This window comes from Seriola dumerili, unplaced genomic scaffold, assembly GCF_002260705.1.
Source record: "Seriola dumerili isolate Sdu_G_001 unplaced genomic scaffold, Sdu_1.0 BDQW01000191.1, whole genome shotgun sequence".
Lineage (NCBI taxonomy): Eukaryota > Metazoa > Chordata > Actinopteri > Carangiformes > Carangidae > Seriola > Seriola dumerili.
Window position 1 is genome coordinate 4,995,902 of NW_019174446.1, and position 12,462 is coordinate 5,008,363.

Sequence of the window (12,462 nt, forward strand, 5' to 3'; positions counted from 1 at the left end):
CTGATAAAAACAATCTTGGTTCATGTATTGTGTCAGGGATATGAAATTCAGGAAGGACTGAAATATCAGTGAAATGTACTAAGACGACAATGGTAAACCTTAACCTGCAGCAGCACCGCACTCAATACGGGCAGCACAAAGCATGAGTGCAGAAAAAAGTGAATGGTAACAATACCATAATAAGATTGTTAATAGGGAAAAGGGCTAAAATGCAGATTCTGTAACTGCATCAAGTTTATAAGGAGATAAAGTCTGGAGGGTGTTGGGGTCATTGTGGAGCCAGTGTTTATTAAAAGTGCCTTGGGTAAGTTTAGGGAAAACATTAGAACTTTGATTAAAAAAACACAACAACAAATGGGCAACAAAAAAAAAAAAAAAGAAAAACACTTTCTGTTTCCCTCTCTTCTGCTTTACTCACCACGGCCACAATAAAATATGTGTCAGCTCTTCTCTTTTCAAAAAATGTTGAGCTATTCCTTTGAAAAAATTCATACACATCACAAATATACAACAAAAATTTAAAACAAATTCAACAAATGCATGTTATGTTTATGTGCATATTCTTGCAGATAATAAAAACAATGAAAAATAGATATTAATTTGAAGTGGCCAGGTAATTGCAAAAATGAGTCTGAAGCTGGAGACAATGCGATTCATCACAGTGGGCCGACGCACCATGTCCTTAATTTATCTGGTTGTCAGGCTCATTTGATGTAAAATACTCAGCTTTTCCCTGTGAGAGCCTATTAATGTTGCCTAACCTATGTAGCACTGCCTGTCGAGCAGAAAAGGCCTGCAATTAATTATTTTTCTGTGTTCCAAAACTTTAAAGCCATGGTTTTGGCTGTCTGGCTATAATTAAATAGCAAAATTATTATCCACAGACAAACAAAATGAAAAATAACAGCACTACCAATTTATCTTTCCCACCACCGGGCCTTTTTAAAAAAATCGAAAATCAACATCAGAGTTCTCATTGCAGACTAATGAGAAGCCCGGGGGCCTGGAGAGGATGGAGCTCGGCCACTCTCACTGTGACATCTACCTAATCTCATTGTCATTACTTTTATAAGAGACAATTACTGCTCTCCATGTCGAGGCACATTTACTAATGTAAAAGCCAATGGCACAATGGCCTTTTTCTCAGAAACATGACATGTGGTGGAGAAAGAGCCTGTGTATAAGGCCATATCCTCCTCCTCCTCCGTCCTCCTCATCTGAGAGCCTCGGCATTTATGTGCTTGATTGTCTCAACCGCATGAAGAGGATCGTGAGAATAGAGAAGCACACATGCTCCTCTCCTTAATTTGGCTGTAAAACTCTTCTCAGTTAAAGTGTTTTGCTTTGTTGTTGAGGGTGCATCTGAAATCCGCTTGATGAATTACCCATATTTTTGCTTCATACACTTTGATAACGGTGTCCTTTTCAGCGTGAAATTGAGGCACTGATTACTAAAAAGAGCAAGATTTGTGTTGTGAGAGTTGACTTATTGTTTTCATAAGACTCTGAGAGTTTCATTCATCAGTTGTATTCATTCATATACAATGCTAAATTCATCTTTAAATAAGCAGCCACTTTGTTCTTAGGGAGAGGAAGCAGTAGCTGAATGGGTATCAGCATTAAATATAAGCCAGCAATAGCTTAAATCTAAGCTGTTAAACATGAGAGTCTGATGTGTTTACATGAGTTGTTACCTTCAGGTGTGTGGCTCGCTTGAAAGCCTTGTTGCAGAGGCTGCAGACATGACAGCGGTCCTTGCCGTGAGCTTGCCTGCAGTGGCGTCGCAGTGTGTTGGCGTTCTGGCACACCTGATTACAGTAGTAACACTGGTTCCGATTGTCGCCCTCCGTTTGGGCATCCTTCCCAGCCTTGTGCCCATCGTCAGAAATCTGAATAACACAAAAAGACGCGGATTATTTAAGCTTCCAGTGCATGATGGTAGCTGCATGAGTCTGGTCTTGCATCAAAGTAGACCTAAAGTCTAAAGTCTTGACAACTCATGGTGCATATTTCCACACAAATACAAAGTTTTTGATTGATTAATGTGTTCTTACAGCCCAAAACCTACTTCCGCCTTTGTTTGGCAGCTCCTCCCCTAGATATAAACACACAGGACAAACACACTCACATTATATCCATTGTCAGAGGCTCCGTTTGCAGACTGGGAATGGTGGCTGACCAGGATGACCTGCTGGCCTGAGCTGGCTGACTGCCCCGGCAGACCAGAGTCATTCAGCACAGCAGGAAATGTCTGACCCTGAGGATCAAAGGAAACTCTCATAAGGCAGCTGACAAACGACATGAGTTCCAGTTTGATCTTCACACACTCTTAATTAAATCACTGGATTTTTAATGTTTTACCTGTGCATTGAGGTTTAGAGTGACACCATCCAGCATACCCTGTGCATCAGCAAGGGTTAGTGTGACACTGCCATCGCTGGCCACGCCTCCTGGTGACATCACTAGGCTCTGGGACGCAGCAGTATGTGACAGGGTGGTGCTAGGTGGCAGGCTGGTCACTGATAAGTCGAAGAAAGAGAGCTGGGTTAAAGTGATTTGACTTTTTACTGCCACACTCCACTTCAAGTGTGGAGTGACTACATTTCCTCTGTGGCCAATCTTGTATATAGACTGTGGGGACCGTGTGCTCTGTGGCTGAATTTGAATGCAGACCGTGTATTTGCTGGAAATGGGGCTAGGTAATACATTTGTGATGATATGAAAAGCGGTAAATTTGACCTTAAAAATTTTTTTGATTACATATGTCAGTGAGCACAGTCCTTTAACACGTGTGAATGACAGGCACACAGAGAGGACCGGTAAAGAGACGGATAGGACCGGTGCAAATTTAACGGATTTTTTGACGGACCACTGGCCCATATTATGTATGAAACTGCCAATCTGGTCACAGGCTACAAATGCAAGTTAAACTTTGGACCAGTGGCTGCAGTGCAGGGATTGTCGTAATGACCACAAAATTTATACTTGCATGTGTTGAGGTGACTGCAACCAGCTGGCTAAAGGCCCTTTCAGTGCTTACTGCTCCCTGACTAAAATAGTAACACATATTTATTAGGTTCAGTCAGGGAGGGACTTCCATTATATTAGTAGTGAACAACACTGGCCAATATTTGAACTTAATAACAAGGCCAATATGGGTCCCATACAATTTATCAGTCAAAGTGCAGGTTGAACTGTATTTGCATACAGAGCGACAGTCTAATCAACTACAGCAGAGATGCTCTCTGCGTCTCTGTGAAGCAGTGGGAATGTTTCCTCTTGAGCTGTGAGAGGCGGGTAATGAAGAGAGAGAGAGATGAGACTGGAAATTTGATTAAGTTTCTAGGTGACAAGTGCACCTGTCAAAAGAACAATCAAGAAGACAGAACAAATCATATTTGCTCACTTCACTCCCTTCACTTCCTTATCACCGATTGGTCAGCACAATTATTAAATGACAATGATTCACTTATAGACTCAAATGTACACCCTCCTGATAGATGCATGTAGAGTACAAATACAGTATACAACAAAACTGAGTATCCCTGCATAGTATCTCTAAGAGGTTTAGTAATTAGAAATCCTGTCCAATTCATACAATTTCATTTGTTTTAAAAAGTGTCAAAGGAGGATGAAGCAAATTTAGAAATGTTTGACTAATCAAACTTTAATGAAAGGTCCATATTAAAGAACCAACTATGTATGTCCACCTTTATTTCTAACACAAATCTGTGCAGGGATGTTTTGTCATTCTTCACAGATGATTCTTTTCAGCTGCTCTTTGCTGGAGGGGTTTTCTTGCTCTATCATCTGCTTTAAAATACTCCAAAGATTCCAATAGATCAATGTTTACACTTTGTTTCTTCACAAACTCTTGTGTGATTTTTACAGTGTGTCTGGGATCATTGTCATGTTGGAAAATTCCTCTCCTGCCGAGCTTCCAGAGACTGGGAGTCATCTCTTCATTCAGTCTTTGGGTAAACAAACTTACATTCATAGTGTCATCTATTAATGTCATCACCCCTACACCCTTTGCACTGATGCACACTCCCACCTCCATGTGTAACGGTTGGAACTCTCCATTCACTGTGGTGGTCCTGGCTGGGTCGTCGCACAATATGTCCAGGTAGATCTTCACAATGTGGAGCCATGTTGCATTAGACACAACCCAGACTGACAAAACTGAGAAAACTGTGATGTTCACAGGTTATTTTCTAACCTCGTTCATGCAATTAGACCTAAGTGGAAATCATAGGTGCAATAACTTTTGTTGCACTGTCTCAGGTGTACTCACTTTGGTTCCACTGATGCTGCACTTTAAGGCCTGTATTTTCAATGTAGCCTGTCTAACCTGTTTTTTGTTTTTTTTATTTATACATATTTAACGTTTTAGTGATACACACTGTGCACCGTATACTGTACATCTGCACTGCAATCAAGGTCTTCTATAACACTAAAAGATGAAAGAGAAACAGGATAGAGATGTGTTCCTCAGCTAACAACTAATATTCCAAGGCTCAGCTTTGTCCATAATGCAGTATGTATTTCAGCCCACTAGAAATGACAGGGCTGTATTATTAACCAAAATGCAACAGAAAAATTGTGTTTGTCTTCTCTAAAGTTTGCAAAGGTTAAAATTCCTGGCTAACTAGCGTGCTAGCTTACCATTAATCTGCAAAAAACAATCATTCCAGAAATAAATAAATGAAAGATGGTCACTGGCTGGAATTCAGAACACTGCTTTTGTTTACGTCTGTGTGAAACAGAACACCAACTGTTTCAAAAATGACTCGACTGGTAAATCTGCCAACATTCATTATCACTGTAAAAGGCATGTGTGGCTTGTGAGAATGGAAAGCTTCACAGCAATCAGGGAGGGGCTCAGTGAACAGTCCGACTGCAGTGCCGGAGAAGCATTCACTGATCTGATCTTTTGGTGTCAATTTTCCAATGCAGCCATTTTTGCATTTCTGTGTGATGTGCTGGGCCAGGGCCTTATTCATCCTTGAAAGCCTATTTTGTAGCTATTTTAACTCCCCCCCCCCCAATACTTTGATGACTCTGTAGTGGGGGGCACACACCTTAGCATACCATTTCATGAAAAGGGCACTGATGGAGAGAGACTGTTTTAGCCTCTCCATCAATGCCTTAGTTTTACCCTGGGATCTATCACTGGTGCCAGAGGCAAGGGAAGCTCCTCTTCAACCATTAAAGGAATATGAGCTAAAGTTGAGCAACTCCCATTATTCATATTCACTCTTGCACTGGCTAAAAACGTGAGTGAACTACAGTCTACCCATTCACCTGTCATGCATCCTCTGTATATGAAGTACCTGTTTTGGTGATCTCCACTCTTTACTCTCCACCTAACAGAAAAGGCTTTGTGTTTGGTCACTTCTATACAGAGAGAGAGCTCACTCCTTCTGTTAATGTGATCTATTCTTTGTTGTTTAAAGCAGCAACAGGTCAGACTCGGCCTACGTGCTGTCTGATTCCCTACATGTTGGGAGTGATTACGCTGGCTTACAGCAGCAAAGACAAAGACCTCCCACTTAACATGCATGCTCATTCCATCAAATGGGTGGCAATTTAATCAGTGCTTCTCAAGTGGGTTGTTAGGGTGATATTTGCGCAACAGCCAGCTGAGCATCTCCCACTTTGCAGCCATACTATTGGCTTTAGGTGCTAGACTTGAGTTAAGTGGTGTTATCAGTGAGTGGAGCACGTCACAGAGGCTGACAGGTCAAAGATGGCTTTTGTGTCATTTGTAACACCCCTATAGAGGGGAGTTAATGTGAGAAAATCTGACTGGAAGAGAGGGATTGGTTTATTTGTAGACATGAATTTCCAGGAGACTTCACATCAATTTCATCTTAAAGAGATATATCTTTTTATCTATTTATTTTTTTTAAATAGGCCAGCAGAAGGTAATTAATTTACATTAGATACATTATTTTATAGTCTCCTGGGGTAACTGCGAGTGGAAGCACTCTCCAGGTACTAGCAAGCACATTTCAAGAGTGAAATGTATTTGCTTACTGTCACAAAGTGATCCTGTGTAGGGCCCTATCTTACATCCGGCACAGAGCGGCACGAAGCACAACGTAAGTGTCTTCGCTTGTTTCAGATTAACGCAGTTGTCATTTCCCATCCAGCGCCCACGTTGTTTAGATAGCAAATACGCCCATGGGCGTGTAGGTCTTAAAATGAGGTGTGGTCAGGCACATTGTTGGTGCATTGCAATCCTGAGGCAGCGGAAGGCGATTCTTGGATTGACCAACAAAGACCTGATCTTAAGTCAATGGTGCATTATTTCACTGTTAGTGAAAGAAAGTGAAGGCTCACTGATGTCTGGCAAACTTGAAAAACAAAGTGAGACTGACCTCTCCTGCAGGAAGCTTTTATGTAAATGCGTGCTAAAAGAGTCCAAAAAGCAGAATACAATAAGCCGAAACAAAGTAATAAAAAGTTTTATAAAAGAGTTGATAAAAAGTTGTTTCATTTTCAACATGTGGAGTGCTACTGTCAGCATGTATCTTGTTTAATGACCCCAAGTTAAACGCATCAAAGATGAGATCTGCATAGAGTGAGCAGAGGAACCAGCCTTTCACTGTCCATCTCAAAAGCAGCTCTGCAAGTGTTTTGTCTAATTTATTTGTTTGTTTTCCTTTTTTCTTCTTCATCTTATTATTTTATTTTATTTTATTTATTTTTTTTTTTCTCCTACATGTTGGGATTTATTGTTTGATTATACATAAGAAGCACTGAATCACCGATTGTGGTTATCCATGCAAGTAGCTGCTTCATAATAAAAATATTTGAAACAAAAGCAGCTCTGCAAGACATAACAGTTGCTTCAGGGACTGAAGATGATTCAAATATGCTCACTGACTTTCCACAAAGATATTCTTCTGCCCATTTAGATACAAACAGACATTTGTATTCCAGTCCTCACCTGCCATTCCAGTGTTGGCGGGGCTCTGAGGTAGGAGGTGGTCATTGGTGATGGTCAAAGTTGCACTGGTGGGCTGGCTGCTGAGCGGTGATGCCAGCCTGATGCTGCCGTTCATCTCGGCACCATTAGGGTTGCTATGCTGGGGGAGCAGATCTTGACCTGCAAAAGGATGGCAAATAAAGACATTTTTAGTCCAGAAAATAAGTAATGGTTTTCACACTGATTCAAATTTCAAGCTCCTTTTGTTTTTTCTTCCATTAGGCTCGGATAAGATGTAGAAGAAAGGTGTTGTTCTGAGCATCTCCCAGTTGTGCTTAAGGATACATACATTTGGAAAAACTGAGAGACTGAAAATGACTTCACGTATTTTGCTTGGGCTCATGCACTGTAAACTATCTTAATTTCTTTTCCACTTCCTCTAGTTCATGAAAAAAAAAGGTCTTGGTGCAGCTTCAAGATATGAAAAACAAAAAATAAGGCTATAAAAAAGAATTGTTTGTTATTGCCTTCGCACAAAGGTAGCGCAAAGGATTTGAATCACAATACAATAAATATATCAGCATGCTGAATGAAAGAAAGACCAAGTCATTTCCAGGGGAAACACTCTGACAGGGCAGGAATGATCTACGGCGACTCAAGGGGGCTCGGAAAAAGTGAAGCAGCCTCAACTTTCATCTACACCGCGGATACAGCCTAGATCCTGAGCTGATACAAGATGATGTACATAGAAAATGGCTTGTGAGGAAGGTGTATCACTCATAACATCTAACACTGAGGCTTAATCTGGATTTTGAAGAAGCTACAAAATGAAAAAAAAAAAAAACTGTGAGTTGTTATTGGGTTTGTTTTTTTCTCTCGCTGCAAGCCTGTTCGCCCAGTGAGGAAATCAATGAATGTGTTACTGATCCTTGAGGGAATTTTTATTTCATCTGTTTTCTTTATTATTGATAGTCTGTTTCTACTCTTTCTACAAGTTATTCAGTATATAACCACGTAACTGCACGTTATTTTGATAAACCTGTGGTGTATAAATGCTCCATACCTGATATGGTGAGGGTGATCTCTTGAGGGTTTCCTGCTGCAGTGTTGGAACCAGCAGCCGAGGCCTGGGCCTGTACCTGGGCTAGGGCTTGTGTCAGGCTGGAGTTGTTGATGGTCAGCGTGATCTCCTGACCATTGCTGCCTCCGGCTACCAGCCCAGAGCTGCTCATGACATGGCTTAGGTCCTGAGATCCTGCAGGACCAACAGGATAGCATGCATCAGTTATTCCGCTCATGACAGAAGGTTTCTCATTCAATTTCTCCCAGCAAACATACCTGCGGCATCCTGCTCAGACAGGCCGGCCATGGTGACCTGCGCAGGTGTGATGGTGGACGGCTGCAGGGCCAGGCTGGTCAGTGGGTGGATGACGACATTGGCAGACACCGAGGGGTCAGTGGTGGACATGAGCTGGCTGCCAGAGTGGGACACCAGGCCAGTGTCAACGCTCAGGGGATGAGAGAGGAGGCTGCCCTGCTGCAAGGTCTGCTGGAGGAGGGCATGGTCAATCTGGAAGAGAGAGTTCTACCTCAGATGAAAGAGGAAGGCTGAAGTTGAAAAGGAGAGTGAGACACAGGACGTGTGTGTCGGGGAAAAAGCAGAAGCTTAAAGCTAGATGGTTTCTTTTTGAAAAATGTGGGGAGAATCAGTCAGGAAAGTCCCATTGATTCTCTTTGACAACTTACATCTGTGAAAATATATTTCCTGACATGAGATGAAATGAGCATCAAATCACATTTATCTTGAAGATGAGCGCCATTAATATGAACTCTATATCAATCTATATTTTAGTCAGTGTTCCCTATACATTCATTTATTTGATTTATTGACACTGACCACCATGTATCGATGTTCTATTTTTTTACTATACACTTTCATTGTGGAGCTGTGTGCAGAATATTGATTTGCTCAGCCCCTCCTTGCCTTGCTCTGTCCTCTCTCTCTCGCTCTCTCTCTCTCTCACACACACAAACACATTGACAACGGGACCCGTCTGTCATAGTCAGACTGGCCATCAGGAGCTCTAGGAGAAATCCTGCCGCATCTGTGGGCCAGTGGACCGTCAAAAATCCATAAAGTTTTTACAGCACCTGTCTGTCTCTTCACCGGCCTTCACTATGTGCCTGGGTGTGCATGAGACCAAGCTGCGTGTTCAGTGGCCAAACACAATCTGTTATTTGTTTTAACACAATGTGCAGCAGTACAGCTGCATATATTGTTATGTTATATAGTAGCTCCTTCCCCACCTGTGGATTTCAACCTCAAAGTGCAGATCAGATATGTCAAAAACTACATTTTTATTATTTATTATTATTATTATTTTTTCAGCCGACTGAAGAAAACTCATCATGGGCTTCTGTATACTGCAGCTCTGCTGATACTTGTTCTAGTGCTTTTATGGGGATATAGAAATTCAATGCTCATTTGGTTCACTGTGAGGGTTTAGGTCTGACAAGGTGCCCCCCAGGTGAGACAAGTGCTCTCCAGCCCATACCCACAATACCTCAACTGACTGGTTAGAGGAGAGGGTCAATGTTCCAAAAATATACGAACCGTGTTGGTGAGACACTCTGAACAAAATTATTCATACTGCAACATGAAAAAAGTAAGGATTGATGGACTTGGCCACATCTTTTATTATTTTTTGTCTTAACTAATGTAGGGGATAACCATGCTCCAAGTTTTGTAACTACAGTTCCCATCATGTCTTGGGGGATGTACACAGGGAATATAATGGTACCATGGATTCAGTGAGTTGCCACGTGTGGCTACAGCTTGAACGCAGTTTACTGTAGCCAATATTTGTTAAGATTTTGGCAAACTGGCATTAAAAGTTTGCCGAATTAACACTTCCTGTTTGCTGTGTAGCCATTGATGTTCAGGCAACTATCAGTGAATTACTGATGATCTTCAGTATCATTTACTGAAGGATTGATGATGATATGTGGATTTATGGGCATTTACTCACAATGAACAATACAGATAATATCCTCAGGAAATTAAGCTAATGTGCATCATGGTCAGATTACACTGATTTATGACTCAGAGAACAAGAAGTGTGAGACAAACCATAATAAGTAACTTCCCATTGTTTTTAGAATATCATCATGCACCTGTCCCTTTCACCTCACACAGTAATTTTGCTTCATGTCTCTCCCGCAACCCGCTTTGAAGGTAAATCTCACAGTTCAGAACCCTCTGGTTCACTTCATCTACATTCACTCGTCACCCAACGAAATTCCCTGAGCGACCAATAGCTCTCTAATAATTATCAAAATCCTCCTAAGTACATATTTTCTGTGCATTAGCGAATGCATAAGCGCAAAACTTTTATCTCTCGGTAAGAAATCTAATTAAAAGACAAGGCTGAGAGGGCTGTTGTGTATTAATAGTTGTGTAAATAAAACATGCACTGCCCTGTATTGAGATTTTAAAAAGCTAATCATGCATCGACACACCCAAAAACCATTCTGCACAAACTAATTTGTTTAAGTAATTGAGTGAAATGGTTTGGATGAAATGTTACAAAAGAATAATTGTAACGTCTACTGCTTCAGCCGACTTCTGCTGAATGAAAACTGAGGAAAAGGTGAGGTAAAGCCTTGTTGTGCTATTGGATAAAGAGGCTCTAGTCTTTACATTATTAAAACATTTTTTTTAATCAGGTATTGACTTAGAAGCCTTGCAATTAAAGGACCACATACAATTAAAGAATTATAACCAAATATTTGATCAATAAATTACTGTGGTCCTTTATAATCTGTATTAATATTATACACAAGTATATAAGCGTAAATCATTCTGAAGCTATAGACGCTGACAATTCAAGATCAAGGTGACAACACACATGGACAGTAACAAAGGGCTCAGTAGGAGGTGTGTGTAACCTGTAGTGTGATGTTGTTGATGTTGCTGGTATCGATGCCAGAGATCTGGACATTGGGGCAAACCAGGTTGGCAGGCGTCAACTGCAGGTGGATGCCATCCAATGTGGTCAGGCCATCTGGGAGAGACACAGTCAGGTCGCCTGCAGCTGCAAAACACAGACACACACACACACAGACAGACACACACACACACACAGACACACGGATATATTTAAATATTTCACATTTTGTGCTAATGTTTGACTAATTAACCTTCCAGGCAGCACAGCGACAGAAAGCAGTGACTTCCATGCATCAAAATGTGCTCAGCTCAATTAAGTGCTCACGACAGAAAATCTTTACATCATCTTCTGACATTTAAAAGCTTTGATGAAATCCAAACTGCTGAGCTTGATAAGAGGATTACTGCTGGTTAAGAAATATAAGCTTTTATTAACAAAGGGCTTCGCCTGAAACTGTTGATTTAAAAATGAGAAATCAAATGAGACCCTGGAGGCAGATGCAAAATTATATATCTCATGCCGAAAGGCCAGATCTGCACCCTGATGGTTTCTTTCTGCTCAAGCAAGAAAATCCCTGAAGTACTGAACATCTCATGAATAAGAACCAATGAAAAAAAAAAAAAAGAAAACAACAAAGAGAATCTGGCGATGTATTCCATTTTTCCCCAGATGATGAAAGGAGAGAGTTTTTTTCTCGTAGTGAACTGAGCCCCTTACTCAAAAATACACAAACAGAGAGAGTGAGGTGTACGAAAGTGGTGAGCCTGAAGCCTGAAGAAAGCCATGACTGGAAAACATTTTTAGCCAACTGTCCTGCTCCAGCAGCGTTGTGGAGAAGGTAATTTCATGGCTGCAAAGGGCAGTTAGGCTTGAGTCAACATATTAACCTTGAACGAATTGGAGTGTTTTAGAGAAAGTATGAACATAGTGCTGCTGTGTGACTCCCTTAGTAAGCATGTTACATTTTTATTGATCTGTTTGTTTCTTATTACAGGCTGTAGTTATTTGAATTCATGAGCCCAAACTTGAGGAAAATGAGCTGATCTGAACATGACACTGTCATAAAGAGGAACCAGAAAATCTAGATTTTAAAACTTAAAATTGAATTTCCTTCTTCCTTTTTATACAATTCAAGAACTTAGATTTAATCAGCACACACAGGGAAATCTTCAATGCTCAGCTGTTGAAGAGTGAAAGGAAGAAACGCAGCTAAGCAGCGTACAGGCATCATAAGTGAATGTTTGGAAGCTCTTATGTGGTTCAACATAAAAGCAGATTTATCCTCAAAAACGATCAAAGTGGTATTTTGTGATCAGAGGAGAGGGAGTACACAGAGGGTGTCTTGCGGTGATGAAGAACCTTCCTCTCTCCTGGCATAGGCCTCATCAGGGATTGTGATGTTATTCATCTTGCCCGGAGCAACAGTGCTGATGTTGCCGATTGAATACCAACTGAGTGACTGGCACAGGGAGTGATGATCCCGGCAGAGTTTCAGTTACACCCACAAACTTCAGTGAATTAATCATCAGCCTGATGTGTTGTTGGTGGGTCATCAATAACACCCAACAGTGACTCTTT

The 12,462-nt window shown here is 41.1% G+C and overlaps 1 protein-coding gene across 1 annotated transcript in view; it reads right to left on the reverse strand.

Moving 5' to 3' along the window:
- Positions 1 to 12,462, reverse strand: part of znf236 (zinc finger protein 236) — a 56,197-nt gene that overhangs the window by 7,739 nt on the left and 35,996 nt on the right. Inside the window, exons 23-29 of the mRNA XM_022753248.1 lie at positions 10,883 to 11,028; positions 8,273 to 8,504; positions 7,998 to 8,189; positions 6,956 to 7,114; positions 2,362 to 2,519; positions 2,129 to 2,257; positions 1,695 to 1,889 (exon numbers count right to left, since the gene is read on the reverse strand). Of these exons, the coding sequence (XP_022608969.1) occupies positions 1,695 to 1,889; positions 2,129 to 2,257; positions 2,362 to 2,519; positions 6,956 to 7,114; positions 7,998 to 8,189; positions 8,273 to 8,504; positions 10,883 to 11,028 (1,211 nt within the window). The remainder of the gene's footprint in view (positions 1 to 1,694; positions 1,890 to 2,128; positions 2,258 to 2,361; positions 2,520 to 6,955; positions 7,115 to 7,997; positions 8,190 to 8,272; positions 8,505 to 10,882; positions 11,029 to 12,462) is intronic.